The sequence below is a fragment of the Peromyscus leucopus genome, chromosome 5 (genome assembly GCF_004664715.2).
Source record: "Peromyscus leucopus breed LL Stock chromosome 5, UCI_PerLeu_2.1, whole genome shotgun sequence".
Lineage (NCBI taxonomy): Eukaryota > Metazoa > Chordata > Mammalia > Rodentia > Cricetidae > Peromyscus > Peromyscus leucopus.
The window spans coordinates 8,215,926-8,235,400 of NC_051067.1; the positions used below are offsets into that span (position 1 = coordinate 8,215,926).

The 19,475-nt window shown below is 54.9% G+C and overlaps 1 protein-coding gene across 1 annotated transcript; it reads left to right on the forward strand.

Annotated features, from left to right (window-relative positions):
* The first annotated feature begins 14,263 nt into the window (after positions 1-14,263).
* Positions 14,264-19,210, forward strand: Pitx1 (paired like homeodomain 1). Its single transcript, XM_028863848.2, has 3 exons — positions 14,264-14,485; positions 16,567-16,799; positions 18,645-19,210. The coding sequence occupies exons 1-3, from the start codon at positions 14,317-14,319 to the stop codon at positions 19,185-19,187; spliced, it is 945 nt and encodes a 314-aa protein (XP_028719681.1). The 5' UTR covers positions 14,264-14,316; the 3' UTR covers positions 19,188-19,210.
* The last annotated feature ends 265 nt before the right edge of the window (positions 19,211-19,475 follow it).

The window sequence follows — 19,475 nt, forward strand, 5'->3', positions numbered from 1 at the left end:
TTGCCTTTTTACATTCTCCAGACTTCCATTGAGACTGAGGAGAAAGGATTCAATGGTTCATCCCTTTTGGTTGCTGATATAACTTGCTGTGGTGTGTCCAGCTAACCATTTGTCAATTACGAGACATCTTCGTTGCTTTCAGTTTTCAGCCACCGAAAGGAATTTTGCTGCCAAAACTCATGCAGATGTCAAAATACCAAGTACTCCCCCAGTGTTTAAGCTGTTCAACACATTTCTTCAAAACATCACCAGTTTTTTAGATAGGGTCTCATGTAGCCCAGGCTGGCCTCAAACTCACTAAGTAGTTATATCAAGCCTTCTGAGTGCTAGGATTACAGGTGTACAACGCCATGCCTAATTTATATGGCGCTAGGAATCAATCATAGGGCCTTGTTGCATGCTGCCAAGTATTCTGCCCTCTGAACTACATCTTCAGGCCCTTGGCAATACTGCTTTTTTAGAAAGATTTATTTATTTACTTGCTTATTTATATGTGTGTATGTGTGAGCCTGCATGAGTTTATGTGCAGCATATGCATACAGTACCTGAAGAGTCCAGAAGAGGGTGTCAGATGTCCTGGAACTGGAATTACAGATGAATGTGAGCTGCCATGTGGACACTGTGAACCAAACTCGGGTCCTCTACAAGATATTAACTGATAAGCCACCTATCTAGTCCCCCAAAATACCACTTTTAAAAGTAGTTTGTAATATAGTCTATGTGTTTATGATGTAATCATGTATGTATATACTCACTTCCTCCCTAAAAGCCTTTTTAAAAGGTATTTACAGGGCTAGAGAGATGGCTCCGCCTTTAAGAGCACTGAATGCTCTTCCAGAGGACTCAGGTTCAGTCCCCAGCAACTACACTCTGGCTCATAACCATCCAGTTCCAAGAGCTCTGATGCCCTTGTCTGGCCTCCATGGACACCAGTCATATACATGGTACACAGACATACATGAAGGACAAATGCCCATGCACATAAAATACAATAACAAAAAATTGAAAGATATACAGTAATTCTTTTTCAACCCCTATAAGGATAGAGGCTGAACTCGGGACTCCAGAGCTAAGCCGTGACTTGTTGTGGAGTGAGCAATGGGTAGTGGGAACACTGCTGTTCTCCTGACCTTCTCAACCCTCAGACTCAGCACGAGGCCCCACTCCCAGAGAGTGGGAGGCAACGAAGAAATGTGAGGGAAGCAGGTGACGAAGGCTTCCATGAAACAGCTCCCACAGTCAGAACCCAGCTGTCCACCAAAAGTTCCTTATTCCCTTCCTAGAGGCTAAGGTGTGGACGACTCAGCAGACTTCTGCATTGCCATACCACAGGACCAGAGGGGGCCCCCAGGGAGGCAGCATGGAAGCAAGTGTATGACCCTGGATCAGCCTTTGCCTTCACAGGCAATGAGGTCCCTCGTACACCTCTAAGTGAGGTGCACAGCCAGGGCAGCTTGGCTATCTGGTTACTGGTCAAAAATAAGCTTGGTGCCTCTTGGCTCTTCCTTTCCTTCCTGAGGGCTGGCTGAAGAGGTTCCTTAAGCGTGCAGGGCACAGGGTACAATATCACTGAGCAAGCACAAAGAGACGGTCACTACACCCCAGCAGTTCAGGACAACCCATGGAACCCAGGGCCCTGTAGCCTAGCTTCTGGGATGCCTCTACCCAGAAGACAGGAACCAGCCCTGCTATGTAGAATGGCTGTGAAGTTAGGGATCTGGCCTTTCCCGGCCCAGAGGAAAAGCTGGGGCTCCTCTTTGGTTCTCCATTGGCTCTGGCCTAGACCTGCCTCCTGATCCCTCCCCACTTTCCCAACCAGTCACCTCCAGTGTCTCCCCATTGTCTTAAGGATCCCTTGGCCTGGCATTTGGCCCTTCAACGCTCCCACACACACACACACCCCATGAGCCCTCAGAGTTCTGCGACATGCACTAAACTGAGCTCCCAGCTCCAGCTCGCTCATCCTGCCCTCCACCTTCACACCTGTGCTCTCTGCTGGACCCTCCTCTGCTCTGAGGAAAGCTTACCAGTGTCTTGAGACCCAGCACAGAAGACCCCTCTCCAAGGAAGCCCTCTGTGATCCCCAGGTCCACCATTCCTTACCTCTCTGGAGGCTCACAGCAACCCCTTCTCTGGGAGTGACAGTTACTGGCCAAAGCTGAGGAGAACCCCCATTACAGCTGCAGGAACTGAGAGCAGGCAGGCAACGCACCTACCTTGACACCGGTCTCTTCCATCCCCTCCTCCTTTGAAGGAGTGGGTAAATAGATCCACATGGAATGTGGTCAGAGAGGTCAACTTTACTCCCTAGTTTGGATGGGATTGTAGGGTTTGGTTCCCTCACAGCCTGGCTGTAGCCGTGGTGACCAGCCCTCAGGCCCCAGTGCCGGACCAGCTCTGTTGGCTTTAACCCAACTTCCTAGTTCCCAGACGAAGACGCATCTTGGGATGCATGGGTCATAGGGCATCCTACCCCAACCCTCTCCAGTCATGAAGCACCCAGGACTTCCCAAGGATGTGGCTCAGCTTTGGCCAGGAGTGGCAGGGAAATTACCACCATATGGTCCAGGCTCTGGCCTGCTGGTCCAAAACACATGGGAGAGGCAAACCCAAGGACACCCTCCAGCCTTCAGGCCCAAGGCATCCCTCCCTCCATATTTACAGCCTCCACGAGGCTGCCTTCCTACTCTGTTCGCCAAACCAGCTCCTGACTCCCAACTCAACAGACTTGACAGCCCTGCCAAAGCTCCCTGGCCTGCATGTGTGTATTCAGCAGGGATCTCAGCTCGGTGCATAGATGAGTTAGTTCCCAAGGCCCAGGGGGAGCCCAGGCCCCACCTGCCGGTGCACCAAATTAATATTTTAGAAGTCCAGCTTCCCTCCACCCTGATTGAAATGTCACCACAGCCCCTGAAGATCAAGCATTCCCCTGGGACAAGAATTGTATGTAGGCTAAGTTTGAGTATGATTTAGAATGGGAGAAGGAGGGCTATGAAGATTCAAGGCTTAGAGTGGGGACTGAGTGTAAGCTGGCCCCCAGCTGGAGGAAAGCAGAGGCGTGCCCACTCACCCCAGGTCTAACCTCTGTGAGAGAGGTCCTGACCCTAACTCCTGCCCAGCCAGTCAGGTTGGTGTGACCTGATAGATGCTGTTGGATGGGGAGTCAGCCCCCAGAAAGGTGGATCCTCTGGGGAGATGCCAGACCTTAATTTCACAGTCACTACCAGGGAAGAGACAATGAGGCCTTGAAGATGGAGGCCCCAGAAGACAGAGATGGTGTGGGGGTGAATCGCTGACCTCAGTGTCCCCTGTAAGTAGCAAGAACACATAGGGGAGCCCATTCACCCTCAGGCTGATGTGGCTCCCTGGGGAGGTAGGCAGACAGAGCCCTGGAAACCCAGTCTGAGCTCTGCGGCCTCCATTGTCTCGACATCTCAGTGCTGAGAGAGCAAAGCAGTTCCTGCCGTCCTTGTCTGCTGTGAAAGCTGAAGGCACTCTTGCCCAGGACGACACTGGCAGAGCCTGGCCCCCATCTGGGTGTTTAATCCAGGGCTGTGCTATGACTATTAGTTGGAATCTTGGGCCAGTGGCTGAGCCTCTTCCCACCTGAGTCCCTCATCTGCAAACCTGCTGACAGTTGGCTGTGATGAGGAAACAGCCCAGAGAAAGAACCCAGCGCAACTGGCGCCCCAAAACTGCCAGCCCCTCTGCACTTGGGTTCAGGCAGGAGGCAGTCCATAGGTACGGGCTCACTTTGGACCACAAATGGCCAAGAGGAAACTGAAACAGGACAAGGAACGAGAGGCTCCTGCTGCCCTGAGCAGTCTGCCAGGTCCGGAGGCCAGGGGGGACTTCCCAACAGTCCCTTGCCTCTGGTCAGGCCCCATTTATGTGCTGGGTCCTGGGCTAGGCATGTGGATTCCTTACCAAATCCCAGAGTGCCTCACCCATCAGAGATGCCTGCTGGGCCAGCACACACCATCCCAGAATGAGTATTTATTCAGGATTTAGAAAGAAGAGGGAAACACAGACTTCTTCAAAGCACTCCACAGAGGAAAAGGGACCACAGCACTCTAGGGACCTGGTAGCAGCTCCCACAGCCAGCCCCTGGGATGACCCCAGGACCTACCAAGGGTTGCTCTGATAAACAAGAAAGCCAATGGCTCAGCACTAATTCCTCCACATATGGTCATCTGCACACCTCACAGCCCTGCAAGGCGAGAACTCACATCCCATACTGAACAGCTAAGGAGGTAAGGCTCACGGTGGTAAGAAGGCAGAGCTAAGGTTCACACCCAGACTGGCTCGCTGTGGGCCTTCGGCACCAGGCAGACTCTGGACTAGACCTATCTACCCACATGGTCTCACCTCTCAAGTTCTGTCCCACTTGGGTCCAGCAGTGCTGATGTGTGGGGCTGGGAGGGAAGCAACAGCAGGGAACATGTCCCCAAACAATTGCAATCACTGAGAAGCCACCAGCCATGCATGCCCAGGGTTCCCACGATGAAGGAGAACAGCCCCCACGACACTGAAGAAACATAAATATTTCATGGGCGGCTCCCTCTAGTAGGTCTCCAACCACGCTTTCAATTGTCGTGAAACAATTCAAATTTCCAACTCAGGGAAACGGGCAGCTCGTCAGCCCAGCCAGCCAGCGCAAGCAGAAGTAATTATGTTAAAAGCTTCCGACAGGACTGTTGGCCATGCTGGTGCCCAGATTGCCTGGCTGCAGTAGCGGTTCTACCGCTTCAGGTCCCTGGTACCCTGTCTCCTCAGGACCCAGCAAGCAGACGGCAGCTGAGGCCTCAGGGAAGATGACAGCCACAGGGAGGTGAACCAAGGCTCCCCAAAGAGGCAACTCTAGCAAGCTGGGTCCACAGCTTCTCTTTGCATTCCCCATGGCATACTGTGGCCTCTAGTGTTTGTGGAAGAATGGACAGGCAAATGGACTGGCAGAGAAACAGAAACACAGATGACGGAATGGTTTTGTAGATGAGCTTGCAGTAGCCTGCTCCCATCTCACCTCGTGAAGTCCGCTCCTCTCTAGATTCAGCGGTCTCTTTGTTTTCCTTTCCTTGTCTTGGTGCCTGGGGTCAAACTCAGAACCTCACACATGCTAAGTACATGCTCTACCACTGAGCTCCATATGTCCCTATTTCTGGCAGAGTAATCTTTCTAAACTACAAATCTGAACATGCGTCTTCCCACTCCGACCCTCCCTTCGTTTCTCTCTGCTTCCAGGATAACACCCCATACAGGTTTGGAAGCCATGTGGCATCTGGTTCCATTCTTCTCTGACGTCCCCCATGCTTTCTTTCCCTTTTCACCTGTCCCCAGGCACCTACAGTAGAGGAAAGCACAGTTTCTCATGCTTGGGAACCTTTGCATCTCAAGGGAAAGATGCCCAGGGGTGGAAAGCTGTCCCAGGTCACTCCTCAGGCTGTCACTCAAGGTCCTTTTCTCTCCAGCATTGTCAATAATGGTGTGTATGGCAGCTTCCTTGGCCCAACCCAAATGAGCAGAAGCTATCTGTCTTCATCTAAGAGCCTGAGCACAAAGTGGGTTCTCTCAAGCTTTTGCTGATCTGAAGAGGTCAGCCCAGAAGGGTTCCAGGTCAGAAATCCCCCTATTCCATGGCGATACTCCGTGGACTGCAATGAAAGATTTGAGATGCCCAAATAGTTTCTGGGTTTCTTCAGGCTTCTGGGAGCCTCATAATACAAGGAGAATGACGCTCAAACATAGTAATGCCTTACCAGAAGCAAGAGAAGTAAGCATCTCTACTTTTACAGCCTCCAACCAACTCCTCCTTGTAGATTAGGGCAAGAACTTGTAGCTTCTGCTCACCACAGAGCCCTAGAGCAGCAATTCTGACAGACTCAGCTCTCCCAGCAGAGAGCCAAGGCCTCCTGCTCACCTGGAACTCACACACACACAGCTTCAGCAGATCCTGAGGACCCCCAAGGATGGCAGTTCCTTTGGAAAGCACTTTTATTTCACTGCCATTATCATCACCATCGTTAATATTACTAATTATTATGAATGGACTTGTAGACGAGTGTGGTCACTTCCTTCCCACAGTAGTCTACCTTCTGGGGTAGACTAACCACAATCCTGAGGCGCTCTTTCTCACCAAGTGATTGATTCAGAAGAGGGCAAGTAAGTTGTACCCTACCAATCAGCACACAGATCCCCTTGCCGACCCTCGGGAGGGGCTGGGGAAAGACTGGGCTCTGCTGTCAGGGAGCTACACCGGGTTTTACTCAATCATTACACAAATGTTAATTTCAAAAATGTAGCAGTGAGAGTTGTGAAGGAAGAATGAATTCCCCCTGCATTCGCTTTGTTGAGGTAAGAAATGGCTTTCTCGGTCTAACTAAGGCCAAAGACATTGCCTGTTGTGTTTGCTGTGATCCTGTATGACAAAGTCTCCTCAGGATCTTGTACTAAAAGAAAAACTTCTATTAAGAAGTATGCCGGGCTACAGAGATGGCTCAGAGGTTAAGAGCACTGGCTGCTCTTCCAGAGTGCCCAGGTTCAATTCTCAGCAACCACATGGCAGCTCACAGCTGTCTGTGACTCCAGTTCTAGAGGATCTGACACCTCACACAGACATACATGCAGGCAAAACACCTATGCACAGAAAATAAATGATATTTTTAAAAAAGAAGTATGCCAAAGTCAGTGTGTCAGACAGTTCTACTGTCCTTTCCCATTGAAGGTCAAGACATATATGCACCCCATGATGCCAAGACCCAAAGAGAAAATGTGAAACATTCTTTTTGGAAAGTCAGAAAACAAGAAACAAGAAAATGTTTGGGCCCATCCAGGTTCACCAAGAAATTCGGGCTTTCTGTCACATTACCAGCCTGCCCAACTGTCCTGGGTAGGAACTTCCTAATAGCTAAGCAAAGCCTGGAAGCAGGTCTACCAAGTCAGAAAAGGGGCCCATCCCTGCCTTAACCGAACACCATGACAACCTGAGAAAAGGAAGAACATGTGGCCCAGTGGGTGTCACCATTAACATTTAGTTGTTTGCTCACAGGTCTCAAAGACACGCCCTTCATCATTATCCTAACAATTTCTTAATAGTTAAGAGCTCTCTCTCATTTCCCCGTTTCAAAGATGGGGAAACTGAGGCTGGACGGTCTGTGACTTCCCTAAAGCCACACAGCTAGTAATGATTCAATAAAGATTCCAACTCTGGCCAACTGCTGCTTCAAGAGGAAGCTTTTGGGGGGAGGGGCACCCCAGGCAATGCCTGGGAACAAGGGCAAGCAGAGAATCTCACCGGCTGCCCAGTCATCAGCTGGTAACAAAACCCAGAAAATCACTAAGGCACGGGGATAGAGCAGCATGATTTCCCACTGCGGACTCCAGAGGGAATACCACCCAAACCAGGCGCCTATGTGCCCTTCAGTAAGGGTCCAGTGCTTTGCTTTTATGCCCAAAGATGACAGTACACAGGGCAGCTTTTAATAAGGCAGGGAGGCCATTTTTTACCATAAACCAGCGAGGAGGATTCAAGAGACATTGGCGAGTAAGGACCAGAGGCTCCAAGCTAAGGACTGGCTTTTCTGCCAGGCAGTCTGAGGTCCGGGTCTGCAAGTACTGGCCACCAGTATTCTTAACCCTTTCCACCCAGTGAGCCTGGAGTTCTTAGAGTAGAATGGAAATTGTGGAGTCTCTCTTCCTCACCCTAGCTGAGGGTCTAACTCTCCAGACCTCAGCTATCCTGGATCTGTAGATTGGTGACAGGGTCTTGGATCTTCCAGTTACCAGGCCAGGTGGCCCTAAGGGTACCGACAAGTACTGAGGCAGACAGAGTCAGGGCATCCACCACAGCAGCTGTCGGCTAGAACTAGGCAGGGAGGCGCCGCCTTTGACGGCACCTCATGAAACATTAATGCCGGTTCGCTGAGCAGCCATCTCCCGGCACCTTACACCAGATCAGCCGCCCTGGATCTGATGCTCCAGGAAGTTGGAGGCCAGCCTGGGTTGCTCTCAATCCAGGAGTCCCAGGCCCAGGCTGGATCGCCTCTAACCTCTCAGTCCCGTCAGCCGAAGGTTCGGTCAGTCTGGAACTGGAGGAAGCAGAGGCAGTTTCAGCCGATTGGGTTTTCTCCCTCCCGGAATAGAAGAGTCTTCTTGCAGCGTTATTTGGGCCCAGAGCACACACCGGGGCATACAGTGGACTGTGCCGAGTGTGTGAAGGGCTGGCTACCAGTTCCCCTGAATTCTGGTCATCTCCCAAAGGCCACTAGTCAGGACCAGGCCTACAGATCCACAGGGCTCCATGCCTCTCTGTTCCCCGTCCCAGATCAGGGTGACCGCTAGAGAGGGTTCAGGTGGAAGAGCAGGACAAAGGGCAACAGGCGATCTGTCCGCCTGTGATCGCTCAACCCTTACCTCAGCAGCCCAGCGCTTTCAGGAGGAAGGAATCCCCCACACGCACAGCAGGTCTAGAGGGTGTCCCCTAACACATGCTACCCCTGCACACAGAAACTCCGGAGTCTGTCCTCAGTCCTCTGTGGATAACAAGAGCTGTGCGGCAAACACTCCTAAAGCGCAGAACCAGATCCTATCCTCAAGCCGGGCAGACCAGTGGGAAATGCTAGACCTGGCTTGACCTTCACCTGACAGGCCCCGGAAAAACTCTGGCCAGACCTCGACTAAACCAAAATCAGACAAGCCCCTCCAGTGCCGGGTGGGAAACTGAGACCTTGGAGAAGGTGTGCTGGGCCAGGAAGGGACCCGCCGGCTCCACCGGCCCAGGGCTGAGCCCCTCCCTGTGCACACAGGTCCTGGGCAAGCTCCCGGGACCCGGCCGCGGCCATGAGCTGTACCAACGTCGCCTGAGCGGGCAGAAAGGTCCCAGCCCCACGCCCGTGGGACTCCGCGCCGCCCCCTCCCCTCGGGTCCAGGCGAGCGCCTAGTTTCTCCCCACCCCACCCCCCACTCCCGCCTCCCCGGCCGGTGTCCCCGCCTTCCCCGCGGGCGTCGGGCGACGGGTGGCGGCGGGAGGAGCGGGTTGAACCGAGGCAGCCCCGACCTTGCGTGCCGGGATGTAACGAACCGGCGGGGACCCACACTGCGGGCAGAGCAGAGCCGGCGGCAACCTGAGCCAGAGTCCGCGGCGGGCGAACCCGGAGCCAACCAGCTACAGACAGCGCTGCCCCGGTACGGTAAGAGACGCCGGGCTGCGGCGAGGGGTCTCGGAGGCGCAGGGGGGGAAGTGGCCAAGTCCAGCGCTGTTAGCTCTGGCGTGCCTGGGGTCCGGCCCGCAGCGCAGGACCGCGCGCCATCGAGGCAGCGCGAGCAACTGGTTCCTGCGCCTAGGTAGATTGTGCCATCACCGGATGCTAACTCACCTACCCCGTGGACCCACTCGACCCCACACCTCCAGAGGGCAACCGCGTCGGGGACCTGGGCTCAGACACCGCAAAGGTGCAGCCCTGTAGGTCTCTGGCAGTGCAGGACACAAGGGCCTGCGGGAGACAGTGGCGGGCTAGCCGGCGGGCAGCCGCCTCGTCCTGGGATGGGGCCCCATCGCGAATGGAAATGCTGGCCCCTGGGAATGGCTAGGGACTTAGGGCATAGCTTCGCGTCAAGAGGGTATTTTCCCCAAACGAAACTGCTTCATTCGTCGCTTGGTTCGTTGGGGCAGCTAAGCCGCCGAAAAGCAGTAGATACCAGCCCGACTTTTTCCGCCTTGGACCCCATGCCCTGCCGCCACCCTCAGAGGTGCCCCAACCCATGGTAGCCTGCTCTCACTGGCACAGGTCGGGCTTTTCTTTCCCCTAAAAGGAAACCCACATACTCTTCGTAAAGTCCGATGAAGTCGTTCTCGAGTCTATCTCCTGGTTAGTTGTTGACACAGAATCCCTGAGCATACATCATTTCTCTAGATCCGGGTCTCCAAATTCTGAAAATGTCCAGTCTCCTACACTGAGGCTGATTAAGAATGAGGCAAAGCCGGGCTCCCCGAGGCTCACCTCTGACCGAAGTATAGGGCATCTCAGGTTGAAATTCTGGGTCCCAAGATTTTCCTATTTAGGAATTCACCAAAATCTAAGAAAATATTGAACCCAATTTTATGAGAAACAAAGGCTTATATATTCTGTTAGCATCTCCCTGAAAACCACCGTGGCCAGCTAGACAAACCCCAGGTTGTTGTCCAATGATGGAAGATGAGGACTAGGGAAATTGCCTGGTCTACGATAAAAGCAAAAACTACCAGCAGCAGGGGCAGGCCTGGAGAAGAGGGGGAAAACTCCCTGCCCCGCCGGTTCCCCTGTGGCTTTAGGCCTTGGTGCCTCAACCAGAGAGAAAAAGGAGGAGGCTGGGCTTGCAGGTGAGGATGCTTCCTTCCACAGGGGCAATTGATAACGTGGAAGAGCGGAAAACAAAGCCGACCCTCCGCTCCACAACGAGTGACAACCGCCACCAGTTTCCTAGCCGTCCGATATTCCCTTAGTTCAATGGCTCTCTAGAACCAGAAAGCATGGGAGCAAATGTGAATGAGCACAAATGAGCACGGGCCTGGAGAGCCGAGAGCTGTGCCAGCCACAGAGAGCGCCAAGCCCTACACTTCCATTGTACCTGGTGGCCAGCTGTCTTGCCCAGTCAGCATTCCCACACATCTCTGCCCCTCAAGGAAACTTCAATTGGCAGGAACCTTCTGGGAAACTGACAGAATCCAACAAGGTTGATCTCATTTCCACCTGGACTCTATGTGCCTGTCAGTAATTGCTTGTATACCAAAACAAGAACAACAAAACAAAATAAGAGCTTTTATTGGGGAGGGGGTATTGGATGGGGCAAAAAGAGGTAGGTGGTCCATGATGCACTCCAAAAACTGGGTTTTCTAGTTTGAACTTCTCCACAGCCTAAGAGGCTTAGGGCTGGAATGTCCCAGAGAGTCACGGATGGCCCTGGGGGCAAGCCATGGCACATTCCTTCTTTCCTTTTTCCTAAAATCTCTTGATTCTAGGGGGACAGATTTTAGGACAACATACCCACATAGGGACAAACAGATGGCCCCCATGAGAGTCCTCCACTCAGCCTTCGAAAGAATTAAATTACTAAACCATTCTTTTGCCAGATTCTGTTTTGAATAAGCCTAGCTTCAGCAATGGTCCTGTGTTGACTACTTCAACCCTCCACAGCAGCCCAGGCTCCTCGGGATCACAGTCTACAAGTTTCTTGAGTCACAGAAAGATTGCCGCTCTGTGCAGGTGGGGAGGAGAGGGGACTGGAGCTCACCACCCGACTTCAGTAAGCCCCCTCCCTCCACCGCTCCGGCCCCATCTCTAAGGGACCTGGAGGCCGAAACAACAGACTCTCCCATTGAACATGAGAACTGAGATTCAGTGAGAGGTCCAGCCATGTCCAAGTCACACATCAAACTGAAGGGGACTGCACATGGAGCCTCTGCTCCGGAAAGACTGTAGCTTCCTATCCCTGTGTGTGCAGGAGCACACCGGAAGCCCCTGCTTAGTCTAGGACAGTGGGGGAGGTGGGGAGGGGGTAAGTGTGCAAGAGCAGAGAATATATTCAGACCCTGTCCTTCAGCACACCCAGGATTGGGGCACAGCCTCTTGCTGGTCCTTCCCCTGCCCATAACCACTCAGGACTGTTTGAAAACAGACTGCTCTGGCGGTCCCCACCAGTCTTCTGGTTGCTTCTTTGGGGCTCAAGGTCTGTGGGGATAGTGGAAGGATCATCTGAGAGGGTCTGAAGACCTTTCCACCCACTTGGCAAACCTCGAGATCTCCAAATAAAAGGAGTGCTGTGTCTACCCAGAGCTTGGGCCCAGAGGGGCACACAGAGAGAGCTTAGTGCATCCACAGTCCCCATCCTGTAGGACCTGACTCAGTACCCATGGGCAGATCATTTCTGTACCCATGCAGGGGTGCACTGTGCTTGCCCACCTTGGCCTGACTTTGGTGGGCTTAGACCACACCCCCTAACCCTGCTATCCAATTTTACACCAAGCAGCACTCCTGTGTCCAAGGGTACACCGCATCCCACCAGGGTGCGGATGTACATGTGCACACCGTCATCCGTGTGAGCTCAGGGCTGCTCTCTGAGGTAGTGTAGCCTCCTGGGCAATATTGGGGGACAGCTGCAGTACCTGGAGATCTCCTTGAAAGGAGGCGTTGGCTGCTGTGGAACATTCAGCCACGAAGTGGGGTAAACAGTGAAGCTGAGGGAACTACTGGGCAACCGTGCTTTCTCCGTGCACCTCTTCCTCTGGTCAAGCTGATTTCAACCTAGCCGCGATGAGCACCACTTGCCAGGAGAAACCAAGAGTCCCTGGGAAGCATACTCCTCCATCTTTGCCTAGATTCTGCCTCCTGCAGTCCAACAGCGAAAATAGGTCAGGCCCTAAGGAGCTGGGCACCTTGGAGTAAGGCCAAGGCAGTAAGAGGCAATCTTGGTCCCACCCTGCATGTCTGCCCTTGCCCCCACAGTTCTCACCAAGGAACCCAGCCTGGTTCCCTCGGGTGGTGGAGAAGGCAGGAGGAGGGTCAAAGGCCGAGCCTTGCACGTCCCCACTAACACACTGGCACCTGTAGGACCAGTCCATAATGACTGCGGAGATGAAGATGCCCTGGGCTCTGGGCCCTGAGCCTAGAGAACAGGGAAGTGCTTCTCCCCCGGGGCTTCAGTCCCACCTACCAGGGCTCCCACCCCACCAGTGGCTGGTTCAGGGAGAGATCTGCAGGTGAGACCCAGAGGCAGCCTGGAGGTCTCCCTGTGGCCGGAGAAGCAGGTCAGGGCTACCTCCGTTGTGACCTGTTTACTCAAGACGCTGAGGTCCCTGGGCCAGTTAACAATTGTTGGATAAAATCCTTGGACAAACTTCATTGAACCTTGAGGACTTCTGGGGGGAATCACTCTTGGGAGCCTAGAGGGTAAAGTCTTTGCTTGGGGAGAGGGAAGCTCTGGAGCTACAGTTTCCTAGCACAGTGTCGGAGACTAGAAACTTCCTGGGCTCTCAGCCCGGGGTCTTGAGACAGCAGTCACCTGGCCTACCAGGCCTGTGCCCGAAGCCCTGGGAAGTCAGAAAGCAGGGCAGAGGCTGGCAAGGCCTACCCTGTGGCTGCCAAACCCTGATCGGAGGTGCAAAACAAAGGGGGGAGGAGGAAAAGGTAATGGGCCTGACTGGGCTCTTGGGGTCTCCAGCCCCACTCACCACGGCCTAGGGCCAACAGAAACGTTTCGTCTGATTAGAAGCCATCATTTCTATCCCAATCCCGGAAAATTGACTGCGGTGCAGAGGAAGGCCTGAGAGCAGCCTTAGGGGAGAGTGTCCAAGCTAATTAGAAGACAGCATCCGGGGGCCCATTAGAGCTCGCCGGCTGCTGTCACTCAACCAGCCCGAGTTCCTGGGAGAAGAGACTGGGGAAGGAGGGGCCGGCGGCCCCTCGAGGACACCGCTGGGAGCTGCGGGAACCGGGAACCGGCCCTTGGCTCGGCCCCCGCCCTGGCGCTGGCTCAGAGGCGCCGGCTCAGAGCGATCCTGCTCCGCGAACCTTCACTCATCCTAGGTTGTTCTCGCCAGCGCCTGGGGACTTCGAAGCGGCCCAGACAGGAGTTGACTCTCAGCGAAACAAGTCATTTGGGGGCCCCAAGGTGGGCACCAGCCGCGCGGGACTCGCAGGCCAGATGCGTTTCTTTTGTGCGGCCGAGGGAGAAGTCGGTGTGTCACCGGGGAAGGAGGGAGAGGCGCGGTGAGGCCGCGGGGGGGGGGGGTGAGGCGGCGGGAAGGTGGCTGCGGAGGGGGAGGGCGCGGGCGAGGCCGGGAGGGAGGGAGAGAAGGAGGGAGGGCGGCGGAGAGGGCGCGGCGCGAGCGACTCGGAGCTGGATTCCGCCCGCGCTCGCTCGCTCGCTCCCCTGCACGCTCGCGCCCTCCCTCCTTCTCTCCCAGCCCCCTCCCACCCAGGCCCACCCCACCCACCACCCTGGCGCAGGGACTGCTGGAACCTGGCGGCGCGCGCTGTCGTTTTCAGACAGACTCTGCGGGCTCCGTCCCCAGCCTTAGAAACCGGCCTCGAATCCGGAGTGGGGGCCCGGGCCGGCCGGGCGGCTGAGGCCGGAGCAGCCCGAGCGCGTGGCGGAGCACGGAGCCCCGCGCCCGGCCCGCAGCCCCGGGCGGTCGATGGAGCGCGGGCGGCATCGCTGTGGGCGCGGGCAGCCCTGGGGGGCAGCCGCTTAGGCGCCGCGCTCTTGTCCCCAACAGGTCGCAGCCCGGGCGGCCGGGCGCGCCCGGCCCCGGCCCCTGGAGCGCCCGCTGCGGTCCCCACCTCCATGGACGCCTTCAAGGGAGGCATGAGCCTGGAGAGGCTGCCTGAGGGGCTGCGGCCACCTCCGCCGCCGCCGCACGACATGGGGCCCAGCTTCCACCTGGCCCGCGCCGCCGACCCCCGGGAGCCGCTGGAGAACTCCGCCAGCGAGTCGTCCGACACGGATCTGCCAGGTAAGCGCGGCTCCCCGCGGCGTGCACCCAGCCTCGGCGGCGCGCACCCAGCGGCTTGGCGCTCGGCCGGGTCCCCTCTGCGCCTCGGCATTCGGGAGCTTTCTTTTTTCCCCGGTCTCGACCTGACGATGAACGCGGAAATTTACACACAGCTCGCACGCACACACGAAGCCACTTCCAAGCAGTCTCCACACGCCAAGCCCAGAGTGGGACTGACAGCCCCTGTGGAAAAGGAGCAAATAGCACGCGCGAGGGGAAAAAAAAAAGTTGAGTTTTCCCCCCGAACAGGTCTCTGGCGAGCCGCTGGGGCGCAGGGCAAGCAGCAGATGGAGAAGGGAATGGAGGGGAAGGCGAGACAAAGTGCCCCGAGAGACGCAGGCCGGCGGACACCTTGACAGGCCAGGAGGTGCAGATGGAGGAGAGGGTCCTAGAGGAGGGGCGGGTGCACAGAACAGAATAGAAGCCAGAGCTCAGTAAAACGGAGCTCCCCGGGACTGCGGGAGCGAGCGGGCCAGGAGGCGCGGCCTGACTCGGGGCAGGGCCGGAGGAACCCCGCTGGAGGGATCCCGGCCCACGTGGACGCCCTAGCTCAGAGCCACCAGGGGTCCAGCCAGGGCAGCTTCCAGACCCACTCTACAACCTCCGCCTGCCTTTTTTTTTTTTTTTTTTTTAAGCCAAAAGCTTGAGCTGGGCCCTCGATGGGGCGACTTCGGCCGTGGCCGTTTGCAGACCGGTTCACGGGGTCCCAATCCCGAGTGGCCGCGGAGCCACGGGCTGCCCGCTGTCCCGGGAACTTGGGCGTCTCTTCCACAGTGATTTAATCTCTGTTTGTTTCTGTTTTGCATCTCTAAGTGACTTTCCCCAGCAGGTCTGTTTGCTTGGTTAGAAAACAAAGCTTTGACTGTACTTTTGTTTTCAAAAGTTGTAAGCGTGGTGTTTGTTTAAAAAAAAAAAAAAAGAAAACTATAGTTATAGGTTGGTTTTTAAATCAGATCAGCGGGGGGAAATTAGCTATTTTAACGGTATGCTTCCTTTGAAACAATTCACTAGGCATATCTCTCTGAAATTTAAAATATCTACACTACATGCCGCATGATTCTTGGAGAAAATTTTATAAGTCAGTCCAAAATGGCGCATTTCTCTGAGCTTTTCTCAAAACCCATTGTAGCCCTTTTATTTTGTGGATTTAAATAGTCTAGCTATAATGTATTTCTCTAGGGTTTGAAAATCTCTACCAGGGTGTTACTGTGAAGGAGTCTAAAATTTATTTGCAGTGATACATATTTTTTTTCAGAGGAATACCTATCTGACTGAAGTTTATACACATTTGCCTGTGTATTTAGTTTAGGGGTGTGTTTGCACGAACGGTTTTGACTTCTAGATTTACATTTGCTCTCTGTCTGCCTAGCTTTGAGGATTTGCGGAGCTTTCTGTTTTTAGGTGGAGAGCTCTGAACTTTTCTAGGCTTCTGTTTTGTTTTTAAATTCCTTTTCTTTATATTTGAATGTTATTGACTGTGCGCATCTCCTGTAGCTTTAAAGAGGCAGAGAAGCCCGGGTCATTTAGATAGAATCTGTCTATCTAGGCTGCAATTGGTGGGTTTTCTAGACCTTGGGACTCGAGGCCATTGTGGCTCTGACATAGCCTTGGCGAGCAAACGTCTCAGGCTACCACCGGGCTCTTACCCAGCAAATCTGCTGGCTTCAACTGAAAAGCTCCCATACTAGTTCAGAAAAGCGGAGGTGCCCCGGTCAGATTTAGACCCGCAAGAGTCTCCAAACACAGCGCACTTTTGCTGGTGACGGGAGCTGCAGGGCCGCATCCAGCTCGGGCTGCAGGAGCAGGCCCCGCCTAGCCGGGAACCCAGGCCCGGTTGGGGCGTCTGGGCTCTTCTCGGTGGCACGCCAGACCTAGAGGTGCCCACTGAGGACCGGCACCCCGCCGGCTCTTTTCCAGTGGGGGACAGTTCCCAGGGCCCCAGGCAGAGGGAGGGCAGCCACCACTCCGCAGGCTTCGGTGGAGCCGGGACCGGTGCAATAGTGTTAGCCCGAGGTGACTCGCGCCCTTCCTACCTGCTGCAGACAAGGAGCGCGGCGGGGAAGCCAAGGGGCCCGAGGACGGTGGCGCTGGCAGCGCAGGCTGCGGCGGAGCAGAGGATCCAGCCAAGAAGAAGAAACAGCGGCGGCAACGCACTCACTTCACAAGCCAGCAGTTGCAAGAGCTGGAGGCCACGTTCCAAAGGAACCGCTACCCGGACATGAGCATGAGAGAGGAGATCGCGGTGTGGACCAACCTCACTGAGCCGCGAGTGCGGGTGAGCGAGCGTGGGGCGCGTGCAAGGCTACCCTACCCGCTGGCCACCTCTGGCGGGGCCCTCAGTAGCTCAGACTTACCTCTGACCTCGCAGACCTCCCCCTCTCTCGCCAGAGACCCCACTTCAGGCCCCAGCCACCCGCGTCAGCTAGGCCCCTAGGCTGCTACTTTCCAAGCCCTTTTACCTGACCGGCAGGAGCTACTGCAGCCCCTGTCGGAAGACCCCGTCCCTACCCCAGAGAACTCTGTCAGGTCGCCGCCGAGTTACTTAGGGTCTGAGATTGGGCAGAGGATTCTCTGCCGCTAAGGACCTCGGGAGCTTTGAGCCTTCATCCCCTGGAAAACGAAAGGGAAAGGCAGGGCGCGCCTGGACGGCCCCAGAAAGGTGCTTGAGTGCCGGGCAGGGGGTGGGGGGAAGGGGGTCCTCAAGCTTCTTGGAGCGGTGGTCTCATTCTAAGTTTACTTTCTCCAAACTGTTTTTGGAATATTTTCCAACATTTCCCGGCCAGTCAGCCAGGCACTCCTGGGCCTTTGCCTGATGCCCCTGCCACTGTAGGCCTGGGGTCATGTGGAGTGAGGACCCTGGTAGCCAGTCGCTACCCCCCACTACAGCTTTTCATGTGTAAGGCCCCAGACTCAAGGCCACGCTGTATTCTGGCACCTCCCACAGTTCCCAGCAAATGCTACACTTTCTTAAAAGAGAAGTACGGGAATCGTCTCTTCCCTGGGTGGCAAATATTTAATCAGACCCTGGAAGCACTTCTCAAGCCAGTCCAAAGTCCCACATGACCCACAGAACCCCTGCCATAAGCCCTGCCTCCAGCCCTCCCCAGGGAAATTGGTCTGACCCAGTGGGACCCTGGACGCACGGGCACCCAGTCATTCCGAGCTCACTAATCCTGCCCAGGTTTATGGCAGTAGAGGTGGGGTGGGGTAGATGGAGTCAGGGCCTGGGAAAAGCTGGGGTACAGGGGTTCTGGACTGGAGAACGAGCTAGGAGATCAGGGGGCCAATGGCAGGCAGATAGGTGAGGTTGGGGAAGACGTGGTTGGGGAGAAAATGAAGGTGGAGATTAGAAAGAAACTTGTAAACTTTCGGAAATTAAATATTTGCAGAGAAACGTATTTGGAATATATTTAGGCAGCAGGAAAGAAATTAAATATTTAAGGGAGAAGCAAAGAAGTTGAGCATTTAGAAAAAGAAAGGATCAACTATTTCAGAGAAGCAGTGGAGGCCAGATAGCTGAAAAAAGGGATAAACTAAATATTTAGAAAAGAGTAAAAATGAGGACGAGAAATACAGAAAAAAAAAAACAGACTGAAGTTTAGATAGTCAAGAAGTGAACAAAAATTTACATTTTGGGCAGGAGAAAAATTATTAAATATTCTAAATACAGATGAAAACAAACTGAACAATGAAACTCGTCTGAAAAAAATCGAACACAGTCGTTTTCCGGGGAGAAAAGTATTTTTTGTGTTTGAGGGAGAAGAAGAAGATTGAATTATTTAGAAGAGAGATGGTACCCCACTTGGAGTGGGGCGGTAGAAAGGAGACAGGTTGAGAGGGGGAAAAGGAAAACGAATATTTGTTCAAACAAAAGAGAATCCGAGTTGGGAAAAGAAAATCAATTTAACTTGGGGAAGATGATTTTTAAAAAAAAGCAGGAAGACAGAGGAAGGCTCGTGTTTTCTGGAGACAGGAAAGGGACCATTACAAAAACCTCGGCAGGGCAGAAGGAAAAAAAGAAGGGGTGTCGGGCGAGGAGGCAGCAAAGGTTCAGGTGGGGGGTGAGGGCCCTTCCAGGCCACCTCGGCCCTGACGGTTTTTTCCCTGCTTGCTTCCCCAGGTCTGGTTCAAGAACCGGCGAGCCAAGTGGCGCAAGCGGGAGCGGAACCAGCAGTTGGACCTGTGCAAGGGCGGCTACGTGCCGCAGTTCAGCGGCCTGGTGCAGCCCTACGAGGACGTGTACGCCGCCGGCTACTCCTACAACAACTGGGCCGCCAAGAGCTTGGCACCGGCGCCGCTGTCCACCAAGAGCTTCACCTTCTTCAACTCCATGAGCCCGCTGTCCTCTCAGTCCATGTTCTCGGCCCCCAGCTCCATCTCTTCCATGACCATGCCGTCCAGCATGGGCCCGGGCGCCGTGCCCGGCATGCCCAACTCGGGCCTCAACAACATCAACAACCTCACCGGCTCCTCGCTCAACTCGGCCATGTCGCCGGGCGCCTGCCCCTACGGCACCCCCGCCTCGCCCTACAGCGTCTACCGGGACACGTGCAACTCGAGCCTCGCCAGCCTGCGGCTCAAGTCCAAGCAGCACTCGTCATTTGGCTACGGCGGCCTGCAGGGCCCGGCCTCGGGCCTCAACGCTTGTCAGTACAACAGCTGACCGCCCCGCCGGGTCCCCGGGGCCGCCGGCCGGCAAGGCGCAGCGGGAGCGCGCGGAGCACGCGGGGCGCTCGCAGCACCGCGGACCTCGCCTCTGCGCAGCCCCTTCCTCCCCACCCCGCCTCCAGGTTGGTTTTGTGTTTGCTTTTCCGGACCCCACTCTGCCCCCAAAGAATAAAAAGGGAAGAAAGAAAGTCGGGGAGGGGGGAGCACAAAGACGTCGGAGAAAAATGCTGGGGTGGGGGGGGTGAGTTGCAATTTCCCTGGCGATGGCGCAGGTGGTGTGTTC